The sequence below is a fragment of the Ictalurus punctatus genome, chromosome 28 (assembly GCF_001660625.3).
Source record: "Ictalurus punctatus breed USDA103 chromosome 28, Coco_2.0, whole genome shotgun sequence".
Lineage (NCBI taxonomy): Eukaryota > Metazoa > Chordata > Actinopteri > Siluriformes > Ictaluridae > Ictalurus > Ictalurus punctatus.
This window is the reverse complement of record NC_030443.2, coordinates 18748669-18763457: the sequence shown is the minus strand read 5'-3', so window position 1 is coordinate 18763457 and position 14789 is coordinate 18748669. Positions and strand designations below refer to the sequence as shown.

Below are 14789 nucleotides of genomic sequence, written 5' to 3'. Positions count from 1 at the left end.
CACATAAAAACTTAAAAAAAAAAAAATCTACTTCATTTGCTTAAGTCTAACATTATAGGCCTACACCTTGCTGTACTTTTATACCGACACTCTTAAAAAAACAAAGGTACTGAACTGTACCTTTCCTTGTTGCTGGAGCAGTACCATTAAAGGTGAACCTGATGTACCTTTAGAGTAGCCTAAATATTTATAGCTTTAAAACACATAAAAGCTCCAAAATCTGTAAAAGTGTTACCCCACATGCACCTTCCTTGGTAAAAGGTACCCTTTATGGTCCAAGTACCGATTGGTACCTTTATTCCTGGGATAGTACCATGAACAGTACTTCTATTATATCTCTATAGTAAAATATATGCTATTACTCACCTGGACCTGTATATATATATGGTGTACTGTAGCCTTAAAAATGATTTCAGCTGGACTGTAATTAGACCACCTTTCCAGGTAAAAGACACACACTAAAGGTTCAAAAGGGTGTACGCTTGAGGGTACCACTGCAGGAACAGGAAAAAGAAACGTACCTGTAATCAATACCTGTTTATTTCTGAGAGCGTGCATGCTAAATGAAATGAAATGGATTAATTCTGCACTGTACGGTCGCACACAAATGCCGGACATTATTCAGAATCTCTAACCACTATTACAGCTGTTTCTGATTTGTTTTCCTCTCCAACACACGGACCATCACTCCATGAGTAAACTCTCCAGCGGAATGTTGGGGGAAACATCCAGATGTTTGTTTCGATCCAGCTTTGTTCTAAGCAGGTGTTAGTGCATATGCACGCTTCACCTGGGCACGTGGAGCAAACTTACCTGTGAAAATGATTTAAGGCGCACATTTGAGTGCAAATAGTCTAGAGTAAAGGTACCCTATACGGTACGTCCACCTTCTAGGTAAAAGATACACACTGAAAGGACCAAAGCTTGAAGGTACCACTCCAGTGACAAGGAAAAGTACAGTTTAGTGCTGTTTAATGTGGCACGTGGTTGTGTATTGTGTGCCACGATAGATAGCGTGAAAGGTCGAGCTTTATTTCTATTTCTCACGTGCTCAATTCCAGATTTTTCCATTTTCCATACAGATCACACACGTCCTCACTTTCCTACTGAACTACAAGCACAAACACAAGCATGTGACCTTCACACACACACACACACACACACACCGGGATGAGATGGAATACAACGACCAAGCGGTGCAAATAAAATAGAAATAAATAAATAAATAAATAAATAATCTTTTTTCGGTACTAATGAATCTCTCACGATGCTTCAGTATCACGTCTGATATCCTGCGACTTTTCTTACTGACTCAAAATTGCTTGAAAAAAAAAAAAAAGGTTGATGTTGTGAATTTTTGTGTCAGGAGACCTTACGGAAGGAGTCTCCAGTGCCAGTTTTTTTTTGTGGCTATTCTGGGAACTCGAGCGCTTAAAAAAAGAGTCAACATTTGAATCTGTAACGGGAAGTTCTTCAATATTCTCTCTTCAAGATGTTCTTTTATTTCATTTTCTCCCTATTATATTTGCCAGAGTTTTATGTTTCAGGTTTCTGCGCTGCTACCGCGAGGGGAAAAAAAGACAAACGACGATGAGATCAGTTCAATTCGGTTTCAGTTGTATAGAGCGTTTTTACAGTGGACGTTGTCTCAAAGCAGCTTTACAGAATCATATAAACACAGGATACAGACTTTAAATGTGTGAATTTTAAATTCTAAAGCTTGTTTAAATGAGTGCCTCATATCGGTATGGAAGAAAGTCGCCTGACTTCCAAGTGCATTTTTATAGGATACATAAATCAAAAATTTTGAGAGGAAAAGTCTTGTAAAATACAAACAAACAACCCTAAATTTAAACAAATCAATTATAAAACACCACTAGATTCTCTGGATATTGTGTTTAAATTTACGATTCATTATTATTATTATTATTATTATTATTATTATTATTATTAATAACATTCCTGAAGGATCAATTTCATTCGTCTTATTCACACATTTCTTGATTTCTATTTATTTTCTTCATGCTGTTGCTCAAACTAACCTCATGCTTTCCCCCCTCCTCTTCTTCTTCTTCTTCTTCTTCTTCTTCTTCTTCTTCTTCTCAGTCCTCTGTTTAAACTACTTATATTTATTTAGATTTATTTGCCATTTTGTTTTTTTATGTTGTTGTTGTTGTTTTTTTTTTTTACACGTGAGCTTCAGATGTACGAAGTATACAAACAGAACGACTAAAAGACCCCCCCCCCCCCCCACCATTATTAACAGCTCCTCGTGTATTTAGCATTGCGCTCAATCGAGTCAAACTGTTGGCACGTGCGCAAAATGTGCGTAATTAATGCAAGACATATAATATAAGATAGTGTATTTTTTTGTGTGTTTGAAGTTTGGAAGTCACACTGCTGCGGAACACTTCTACAATAGGAGTGATGAATTTTGTGCAGGTCGTCAGGACACACACACACACACACACACACACACACACACACACACACACTAAGTATTGACACTGATCTGACATGGGAAAGAGCGCCTGGGGAAATCAGCTTTAGTGCCATTGCTGGTGATGAATTTAAAATCAATGCTCCATTTTCTCGCATTTCAACACTTTAGGAAACGCGTATTTTGGTGTTTTAATAAAATAATAATAATAATAATAATAATAATAATAATAATAATAATAATAATAATAATAATAATAATTCTGAGGTCGCACTTCACAAGACGCTAATCTGACGCTTGCAGAAAATGTGCTCTATTACTATGAAACATATTTGACACAATGAATTATTTTACATATAGAATGTATTTATTCCATAATAAATCTTCATACGTGTTCTCTTTAATCAAGGCTTAACTCTGCAGCTATATGTTCCTTTATTTTGCACATAAAAAATAAAGCTTTTAGTGTATATTGCATGCGATAAATTGATAAATACGCAACTGTAAAAAGATATAAATATATAAATATATAGGCTATATAGCCTACAGGCCTGGGGTATCAAAAGTACCATTTTCAATCACATAACGTGTGTTTGGTGTTCTTTCCAAACAAAACAATCCTCTGACAGTCACTATTCTTACTGTAAAAACAAAGAAAGTTAAAAACAAAGAACAGACAACTTGACATCATGCACCTCTAATATAATAAATAACATTGTAAAAGAGTATTAGTTTAATACACTGATTAAATCTAAAGTACTAACCCTTTAACCTTTTTAAAACGATCTACTGTATTTGATCATTTATATAAAATCATTAAAAAAAAAATAGCCCAAACATTCAACCAATCATAACATATGTCATTAAATTGGTCACATTAGGTCTTCTTTAGTCAGTGCCAAGGCAAGTTATTTATCACGTGATCAACGTCTCTGACAAACACTGTTTCTTTTTTTAAATAATAATGATATGATTATTTACATATTTAAATGATGTTTTTCGTTTCGTCATTTAACGTTTTTCACAAAACTGTAGGCTAATAAATATCTAATATATAAATAATAATAATAATAATAATAATAATAATAATAATAATAATAATAATAATAATAATAAATATCACCTACAGCTAAAGCAGAAAATAATTACAACTATCTTAAAGTAGGCCGACACTTCAAAATGTAGAGGACAAAATATTGTAAAATATGACTTCCGTTTAATATCAAACAAACAACAACAACAAAAACAACAACAAAAATTAACGATCAAATCGGAAAATATACGCAAACGCGTTTTAAAATTGAACTCAAAAACTTTTACACATAACAGACATTAAACCCGATATGAATATTTACCTGCATTTGTAGTAAAAATGGTAGCGTACTTTTGGGATCTTTAAGATAGTAGGCCGATAGATAGGCTGTGCGTCTGAGTAGAGTAGCTTATTATTAAAATAAATAAAATACAAAATAAGTAACAGACATTATACTGTAATGAATAATAAAAACGGAAAAAATTAACCTTGGGTATATATTTTTTTTAAATGTCGCAGGTAAGAAGTTAAAATGTTACAGGTATCATTCTTTAATTAAAAATTTTTAACTACAAAAATCTTTAAAAAGTACGAGCCTATGTATATCCTACATTGTTTATTTATATTTATTTATTTATGTTTTCTTTCTTTTTTTGTACTGTATTCCAACATTTTTTTTGTGTGTGTATTTTTTCAGGAAACATAAGTAAAAAAATATGCTAATTAAAAAATACACACCTATGGTGCTGGGTCGAGGATTTTTGCTCTCATTGATTACATTTATTTTAAATAATTTGCAGAAACGCAGCTGGATGTCACAGGGACTTGGAAAATAGGCCTCCAGCTTGAATAATTAAACCGGTTTAAAGCGCATTTCGGTTAAAGGTGTGTGTTTAGTGCCGGTTGGAGCGGCAGGTGCAGTAGCTGCTCACGGCAACTTGATACCTGCTTCATACCTGGAAGTTTCGGCTGTTGCGCGAGCGCACGTGGCGTCCCGGTGGCTCCGAGCCGGCCGGTGTGAAATGACAGCGCGCGCGCTTAACAGCTGCTCACAATGCCGCTCATTACGTATTAATAACGCGGACAGTACAGATAAGCACTTAAACTGCGCGAGTCAGTATTTCTTTTTTTTTTTTTGTATCCCATTTCCCCACACACAAATAGTGTATTTATTCTTTTCCTTTTATTAGTTTTCCCTTTGTTTGTTTTTTTTTTTTTTTTTGGTTTCAGTGAAGGGTTCAAAGAACGCTTTGAGCAAAAGTGTCCACCAATAAGTGCATTATTTTATTTTATTTATTTATTTATTTATTTTTAAAATAAATATTTTGCATCTGCTGCTTTTGGTTTTAGTTTATTATGCTAATTAATAGGCTACGTTCAATGCACAAAAACGTTGAACTGAAGAGAACTGAAATAATTTGCACCGGAATTAAGACAAGTAAATAAACATGAAGATAAATAATAAAAATAAATAAAAGCGACGCACAAACCTCCATTACAATCTCCTTTATAACCAAGCAGATATTAATTTACTAAACTCATAATTGATAATGTGCTTGAAACTGTACACTGCACGTCTATATGCTCAATAATAATAATAATAATAATAATAATAATAATAATAATAATAATAATAATAATGTTTAAACTGTACTGTGCTTTTCCAAAGATGAAAGAGACAAATGCATTATATATATAAAACCCTTGACAGCTAAGAGGTAGAGGGAAGATGATGAAGGGCCACTCTCAGAAATAAAGAGTACTAAACGGTACCTTTCCTTATCGCTTTGAGATGTGGATGTAGTGCACCTTTAAAAAATAATTTAAGTCACATAAATAGTTAAAGATACACTACATGCACCTGTCTAAGTAAAAGATACCCAGGATACAGTACTAGAGGCACAGAAGCGACAAGGAATGGTACAGTTTAGTACCCCAGTTTAGTTCTGAGAGTGTTCAAGCATTTAAATGTAGAGATGCAGAGTTTTGGGGTCACTGTAATGATGATGTGCAACAAACAGTCAAAGGGACAAGCATTAAAACAAACAAACAAACAAACAAATAAACATACCGTGCAAGACCCAAAAGCCTGTGTTTATTATTATTATTATTATTATTGTTTTTATTATTATTATTATAATGATGATGATTTGTTATGCCTAGAACTCCTCAGCTGTCACTGATACTCTACAGCACGGACTTTCCGGTACAAACCCTCTTATTGTCAGATGTTTGTTTTTCCATAAACCGAACAGAGAAATGAAATAAATAAATACACTGCACAGGAAAAAAAAAGGGGTAAAGAATGTAAGAACTGCACGCTCACCTTGCCCCGAGCCGTATCTGGAGAAATTTCCCGGATTTTGACAACTCGATCCAGGATGTTCGAGCAGCATTGCGGCAGCTGAATAAAAACAAAACCAAACAAAACAGCGCTCCTGTTCTCAAATCAACACTAAACCCGGAAATGGATAAATAAACGCATAAACGCCAATCTCATGCGTGCATGATGTACTGATTTAAGGAACGCGCGTGCAAAAATAATACAGAAATAAAATGTAAAACAAGAGAGAAAGATCCAAATCGAAATAAACAGGCTACACTGGAGACAATATAACGGGAAGAGAAGAGCTCGCGCCTGCCGGTACTCGCGCTGCACGCGCTAAAAAGTTTTCAAAGGCTCACGCGCGGCTTCACGACTGTCCGCTCGTCTCAGCTGATCTCCGTTTGCTATTGGTGTGCTTTCTTTTGCATAACAATGTGTGTGTATGTGTGTGTGTGTGCGGGGCTCGCGCGCTCTGTCCGCGGTGCTGAAGGGGTGGGGCACAAGGGCCGTGAGCGTGTTCGTGTATGCGCGCGGGTGTGTGTGTGTGTGCGCGGGTGTGTGTGTGCATGCGTACTCATCTCCCCTCCGCTCATGAATACACAAGCCACTGTGTTTAATAAGATCTGTCAGTATTAAAAACAAAACAAAATGAACACAACAAAAAGTCGTAACAGTTAACACAGTTCAATTCGTGTAGAAAAGTTACGAAGATTTAATGTTAGGGGGCGGAGTCAGCGTCAACACGGGGTCAAAGTTCAGCTAACGGTTGACGCAAAGAGTAAAATCAGCGTCGTTTTCGTCCTACGATATTTTTTCGTATTATTTGCCAACACATCTGAGGGAATTGTTGATATTTCGGATGGTTTAATGTCATTTCTATTGTCACTTTAGTATGTTTAAATGGTATAACAGGACAATTCTTGCCACCGGTAGCTCGTGAGAACGCTGTTGCTAGGAAGCATGGTTGACTAGCATGAGCTAGCTAAAAAGTGAAAAGGATTTAGCTAGCTAGTCTGTGTAAAGTGTAAACAAGTGCAGTAACAATTGAAATGTGACAAATCTGGCAAGAATAAATAAATAGTAACTAGACATTTTCCTCAGGTCCTCATGTTTGCAAACTACTAAAGTCTGTTTTACCGTTTCGCAATTTCAGCAGACTTTTACAATGACGTGTCATACTGCATGAGGTGATTCCAATAAAATTGTGGGAATTCTATAACAGACTGCATGATAACATGTGGACTCCATGTCAGATTATACCGAACAAGGAAGATCCTCTAACGATAGACTTGCATTTTATCTGAACTGACTACACCCATCTGGGCTCGTGAAGAATACGGGCTCGCGTAAACATAAACATTTTAAAAAGTGTACCTGAGGTAATAAGGAGTTTGTTATCAGATCATTAGCGTTTACATTTCGTCATCGCCCCTGCCGTATTTGTAGCCGTGAATTCGCCGTCCTTCTATTGTTGTATTTCAGACGAGCGCCTTAGAGGTTCTCACTCGCTGATCAATTTTGATCTAAAATTCCTCACAATGACAGAAGACCAAAGAGTTGTTTTATGATCTGCAACAGCAAAATTTGGCCTAAAATGGTACAGTAATGCGATGTATAAAAAGACTAAAATAACATTACACTGATCAATCAATCATACAACAATCAAAGGGAGACATCGACATTGAATCCCATACCCTACCTGTATAGGCAACATATCATATATACATCTACTCACAATTAAAGGAGCAACTGTGTATATTATCCACTGTGACTAAAATAAGCTGAGTGCAAGACTACAGGGACATTATCTGGTACTGGTTTGGATTCTGTTTCACTTAAAATGAATATGTATTGCTATTGCGTTATTAGCTTGAATTATTTTCCATTAATTAGCCTGGCTATTATTACTATTAGATATCTACATCAACAGCAAATCAGATCATGAACTTTGACCAGACTATGGAAAAGTTGCACCCCATACTCCCACCCAGCCAATTTAAATGATCTGTCCTGTCTGATCCTGCGTCTCTCTCCGTCCAGTCATCTCCACTTCGGCAGATTGCTCAAGTGTTAATGCACCTGGGGTCCCACTCCAGTGCGCCATCTCAATCAGGCCTTAATGCTCCTCTACAAAGGCCAGCGGCATTTAGACCTCACGACACACGCACGACGGAGACGACACGCCTTCTCACGGCCCGAGAGACACTTCATACTTCCTGCTTTTGTCCGCAGAGGACGGCAGATCAAACCACTGCATTATTCTCAAGTAGGACTTTTCTATTTTAAAATGATTGTGCATTCGGGGGTCTATGAATATTAATGTCTGAGTGTGTTTTCTTCCGTATTAGAAGGACTTGGCGAGGGTGGGGGTGGTTGGTGGATGGTGTCTGGAAGCAAAGGGTCATTTGTCTGTTTTGGAAAGCGCAGTGACGTTTTTATTTTCTGCTCTCCTAAGACGTGCAATCACAGTTTTATGCTCATGTATCCCTTGAGCCGGAGCGTGTTTATGAGAACCATAAACAATAAAAAACTGTAGCCATTTGCATAAAGCTGGCAAAACAGTTTCAGAGACATTAAGTAAGCGAGACATTGAGAAACACTGTATTTCTCTCTCTCTCTCTCTCTCTCTCTCTCTCTCTCTTTACATCACTTTCACCAACAGCAGTGAGGTGTTTTTTCCCCCTGTGTAATAGGTGTTCTTTAAAATAAAATAAAAAAATGCAATTCCTCTTAAAATTCAATGTATTCATTTTACATCACGGGACTAGTGTACTATCAACTATATGATTCTTTCATATTAGGCTTTATCAGATTTGATATTAACAGATCTAACAGTAGAATCATATTACAGCTACATATTGGGCTTTTAGTAGAAATCAGTTTAACAATCTGCAACCGTGATGTGCAACCTTTAAAATATGACATAATGTGTTTCCTGTTTTCTCATTCCACTGGGTAATTTATTTCTGCAGACAGGAAAAAGCAGTTTCTTCTTCAAGGACAATTAACAACAAACCCTGTCCAATACCTGCACAAGGTTCCTCAAGGGTTCCTTGGATGGGTAATCGTTCTAGCTTTCTACAGGGGCTCTACTTGAAACCTTTCCTATGAATAAAACCCTATAAATATGGGATATTTTCCCACAAGGAATGGAGAAAAGTGCAGATCTGAGAACAGCTTTATTGCTTTGCCCTATATTATCTAGTTAGCGTAAGTCAATGTGCAGTTTTAGAAAAAAAATGGTTCTTCAAAAGGTTCATTGGATAATTAGGGGTTCTTAGCCTTCTAAAAAGGTTCTGAAAGGGAAATCCTTGGAATGTTTTCACATATACAACAATTTTGTCTGTCTGAATGGAACCCTGGGGTGTTCTCGGGCCTCGGTGCGATTCTTTATGCAGGTGATCTCAGTCCACTTCTAAGTGAACTCTAGTGAGAAAGAGATTCGACTCTGAATCGAGTCAACTGCAGGAAGTGATTCAGTTGTCTTTTGGGTTACAGAATTTTTTGTTTGTTTGTTTGTTTTTCAGCGTAGACGTGAGCTGCCAATCTGCGCCAAGGGACAGAGCTGTAACGCTGCAGAGACACCGTGTGTTCTGGAGATTGGGACGAAAACAACAAAAAGGATGTTAAGTTTAAAGTGAGCTTTTCTTAAAGAATCAATTGAGTAATGTAGCGTACAGGACCCTTTTTTGGAGGTGGGGAAGTTGGTGGATCTGCCCCCCAACCACACACACACACACACACACACACACACACACACACACACACACACACACACACACACACACACTCAGTGGGGCATCATGGTATGACTGTCATGATCAATCATGGGGTTGAATGGGTTGCCTTGTGTCAGGAAGGAGGGCACCAATCACACGCCTCATTAAGCACGCTTGGTTACTCCATGCAACAGCGCAGCGAGGACACACCGCCTGTTGCTCTCAGCTGTGTGTAAACACACATCCACTTTTACTGGATTTAAAACAAGCCGGTTTGGGAAGAAAGGATCAAATACTGAAGGGAATAATTACAAACAACACCATTGTCATTTCCCCCCACATTTCCCCTTTTTATCACATACCTGCATTGGTACTCTTTGACTTCATGTAGCCTTTGTATTATCTTTTATGTCTTATTTCGGCTTAATATTTGATCCAACTTTCACAAAATGATAAAAAAAGGCAATTGTGAAACTCTCTCCATCCATATACACTTTGTTGGGATCTAAAGTAACTGATCATAATCGTACGCTTTCCTAGCATTAGCCTAGCCGCCAACTCTCATTATTCTGGTGGAACGGCTCCATCTGGCAGCCTTTTTACTCGCCAGCGACGGCTTCCCCGGCAGCTGGTGAAACTGACCAACCGCTCGGCTCGGCTGCTCCCTCGCCATTTAACGGCCTCGCCGGGTTCGCCAGCCATTCAGGAGAAGAACAGGACAGAACTCCTCGAACCAGCGACACCACTGGGCCTTTTGTTTGTCTCGTTGGTAGGAGGACGGTGGTCTACTGTAACTGCCTGAACATCTGATTAGGCACGGCAAGGGAGGGAGTGCCAATTAGCATAGCATGATACGGACATCAGTTGAAATACATCTGTCCGAAAAAAAAAGTCTAGAAATGTCCTCAGGCTTTCTGACAACAATTGGGTGAAATATTGCATTATTAAGAATTGAGCTAAGACTTATGACGCGCTACATATTCAGACACTTAAACATGAACATGAGCAATAAAACACCAATTATGCTGATTATATGAAAAACAGAGTTAATATTTGCAGTGCAATGACCAATAAAATGTTTACAGATACTGAGCTGAACACAATCAGACTACAATCCATTGAGTAATATAGCGAGCTAGCTATATTTCAAGTTGGCGATAGGCAAATTAGGACCTAGCCACGTTAGCGAGCTACCTAAGATGTGAGGTTGTGCCATGCTAACGAGTACATTTTAACCACAGAATGACTTCTGTGAATCTGTTCACCCATATTATTATTAGCATCTACCGCTCTAAGTGAAGGTTTGGACCAGAATCATGGATTTGCTTAAACAGAGGATATACTTGATGCAATGTTAAAAAAAAACAAAAGCCAAAACGTCCAAAATAAGGAACCTGGGAAACAGTTTCCAAACGGGGCAGCTTTTATCTCAGGATCACGCTCATTCTGCATAAAATGTTGCATACCTTTGCTTATGTATTTTCTTGCTACATGGATAGTTACAGCTTGTGATTTGTCAAGGTTAAGTAGGTTAAGTAGATGGTTAATTCATCTCAGACACTTGTTAATGCTTTTCTTAAACATGTCTGTGTGCAGCATTTGGCTCAACAGCAGGTCCCCATGGAGCAGAACTCTGGAGAGAAAGAGAGAAAGTGCGCTTCGGTTCAAAGGGCCACGCCACATCCAGCGAGCATCAACCTCTGAATATTGACATGCTAATGATGTGCAACTCAGGCAACAAAAGCCCCAGTGCTCCGACTGCACGCAGCCACAATGGCCCTTAGCCTGAGCCCTGACACTTTTATAACCCGACATGTGTCGCTTGTTTCACATTCACACAATGAGAAGATCCCTCGTGGAATCTGCGCACTCTCCGAGCCCGGCGTTTCCTTTTTCTTTGTCTGTCACAGCCCCGTATTTCACCCGGTCTCTAGTGACCTCGAGGGCCGAAGCTTCACTTGGAGTGTTTTGTCAGGCTTTGTTTCAACAAAAGTGCCATGCTGGCTCTTCGACACAACAACATCTCAGACACAGTGGGGGGAAGGGGGGGGGGTCAAAGGTCAAACCATTTAGGAGGAGATAACCCTTGGCTGCTGGAGGCTGATGCAGGGGATGCTGACCTGTCCGGGACGCGTCTGGCTCCTAGGTGGTCTCTGGACCGAAGACAAAAATCACTGAACTTTTTGGAAATATCTTTATTTCATAAACCAAAATAGAGTTTGAATTACATTTCGGATTATTCCGCTGACCTAAAGATTGTAACAGTCTGCTATTAAACTATTTTACCACACACTACATGTCTTATTACTAGAAATGATATTTTCTTTGTCTCTATTTTTATTTTTATGCAAGGGGGTGAAAACTTTTGCACTCAAATATACCGATTGCATTACTACACCGATGCTGGCATCTCACATGCGACGTTACAAGAAAACGTGACAAATTTGGTAGTTTGAGAGATTTAGAGTCTTAGACTTGGACAGAAGTTACCTGTAAATATCTCAGCGCATTACAGTCATAGAATTATTACGGAATATTTGTTTTTATATTATTGAATGCCTATTTTGTATAAAATATAATTAACACAACATTTTAATTTTAACTCCCCCAAAAATTTCTGATTATTTCTCTCGATATAATCGTCATTTAAAATCTTTTAAGAAAGACGGTAAGTCTTAGAAATATCAAGGAATAAATACATGCACCTTGTTGTATTCTGTTGTAGTTCATTTCCTACTAATTTCATACTCAATTCTTGTTTTTTTAAATTTATTTTTTAACTCAGTTTGGTCTGAACTGACATATTCACACACATAAACTGATCCAAGTACAAAAAGTGAAAAAAAAACCCAACAACAAATAAATAAAAATAAAAAAAATGCCTGAAACATAACACACGAATTGTCTACAATCAACGTGTAGATTTCACGGCTGGATGCGAACCACGTGTGATTAGTCACGTGTGAAGTCCACGTGGCATTTCTCTACACACTACTCACTGTAAGTAAAATGAAATACGTGCGTTTATCGTCTCCTTTAGTGTTTAATGTAATGTTGGACCGATTCCGAAGAGCAATTTTGCACCGTGGCGCTTGTCGTCCCGTCCTCGAACGAAACCTGTCCACGTCCTGTAGCTTAAAATTCCACCCGAGGGCCGATGGTCTAATTCTCCCGTTTCGCCATGGCTCATAACCTTCGCCTTCTCTTTCTCCTTCTTTTCCAGGCGATTATTTGAGGCGCTCCGGAGCTCAGCTCGGCCTCCTCTGATGATGGATGTAATGACTCGGTTGCAAAATTAATGTATTTATTATTTGTAATTTATCCGGGTATTAATCACACGCGGTGTCGGTGTGCCTCGGACAAATGGGCTGTCAGGAAGAGCATGGGGGTCAGGTGTTTAAAAGCTTGCATTTATCATCGTGTCATGATTACACGTCATTACTGCTGAGCTGGTCTTGATTAGAAAACAATTCATTGAGCTTTCTGCAAATCGTACAGGTTGTAAGTGCAACTCGCCGACCATGAGCTGATATTTGTCATTTTTTTTTCCTTCTTTCGCTGGAATTGTTTTCATCAGCGAGTTACGGCCATTATCCTTTCAGCGCCTTTCCAGGACCTTCGAAGTCAAGACAGCAGAAGACGAATATATCCCGGTGTGTGTGTGTGTGCGTGTGTGTGTGTGTGTGTGTGTGTGTGCTGGGACAGTGTTTCCCTTTCCGTATTTGTTTCTTTCTTTCCAGAATCAGCAGGATTTAGAAATTGTGGATAAGAGACTGTGCATGACCTCCGGCCCGTAATCCTGCTGTCTCAGACTCATGACCCACTTTCCTGGAGGAACAGGAGGGCACTTGGGGGTTAACTGACGGGGGTTTACTTGGGGGGGGGGGGGGGGGGGGTGGACGGGACAAGGGCTTAGAGGGTAAGTGAGAGGGGAAATACAGAGCGACTGGCGTATAGGGGGTCAAGGCGTCCGAAACAAAAGGTCTGGATGGACTCTTATTCACAAAAGATCCAGACCAGCCAAAAAAGTCCGCCCCTGCATCTGGAAAGTTTGGATAAATGGCTGCATCTTCTGACTCGCTGATATATATATATATTTTTTTAATCATCGCTAAACTGAATTCTGTATTCAGAAAGTGTTGATTAATTTTCTAGAACTGTATAAGAACTGACAGTAGTGCAGCTGCAAGTCCCAGGTTTATATAGTTTCTATATAATGGTTTCTATAGTAACAGCGCATTCACAGGGACTTGTATGACTAGCCTGTTTAACATTTATAGAAGGACTCTCCAGTGTCAGGGCTTTGTAAAAGTTTCCTGATATGAGACAGAGGACTTTACTCTACATTTTGCAGTTTCTCTGCAGTCGCAGTCACATTCTTGTGTAGCAGTCACAATTACTTTCTTAAACCTCACGTTAATCCACGTGATAAACGTCCAACGGGATAAAAGGCCGTCCACGTCATTATCGTAGCTTCATAAGAGCATTAGTTCATGTTGCTATGTTTTTTTTTTTCTTTCCCTACTGCTCATGCTGTTTTGTTTTAGAGATGTGTGCGGTCTTCCTTCACTCTTTAACCTAATCCGAGGCAGACTTTAAGTGTCTGCTGACGGGGAGGGGGGATAAGGGGACAGGGATGCTCCTTAATCCTTTAACCCCCTAAAGTAGGCCAAGAAACAAGAGGGACAAAATGCACTTGAGACTATGATACACGTACTACAATTTACATCCTCCAAACAAACACAAATGCTTGGCTGGGAAGTTTCCAGGAAGTTCTCTCCTATTGCCCACCGGTTCATCTGGTGTATAAAGTCTTTACTGAATGTTCTAACAGCAAAGTACCTTATGATGATGATTGGTACCAAGTTACCATAGTTCCTCTTGCTTTCATTCAGTTAGTACCTTGGTTTGGTACAGGGTTGGTTTTGACAGGTATAATATCGGTTTGGACAGGTACAGTATAGGTTAGGACTGGTACACTGTTGATTTGGATGGGTATATGTCAGTTTGGACAGCTACAATACCGGTTAGGACATGTACAGTGCCGGTTTGGACAGGTACGGGATCAGTTTGGACAGGTACAGTGCCGGTTTGAGCATGTACAAGTAGGTTTGATTGGGTATATGTTTGGGTTGGACAGGTCCAGGGTTGATTTGGACAGATATGGGATCAGTTTTGACGAGTACAGAGTTGGTTTGGACAGGTATAGAGTTGGTTTGGACAGGTACAGAGTTGGTTTGGACAGGTATAGAGTTGGTTTGGAGAGGTATA

The 14789-nt window shown here is 38.8% G+C and overlaps 1 protein-coding gene across 1 annotated transcript in view; it reads right to left on the bottom strand.

Annotated features, from left to right (window-relative positions):
- Positions 1-6208, bottom strand: part of lhx3 (LIM homeobox 3) — an 18036-nt gene extending 11828 nt beyond the window's left edge. The window contains exon 1 of the mRNA XM_017460220.3: positions 5800-6208. Within this exon, the coding sequence (XP_017315709.1) occupies positions 5800-5869 (70 nt within the window). The 5' untranslated portion in view covers positions 5870-6208. The remainder of the gene's footprint in view (positions 1-5799) is intronic.
- Positions 6209-14789: the final 8581 nt, after the last annotated feature.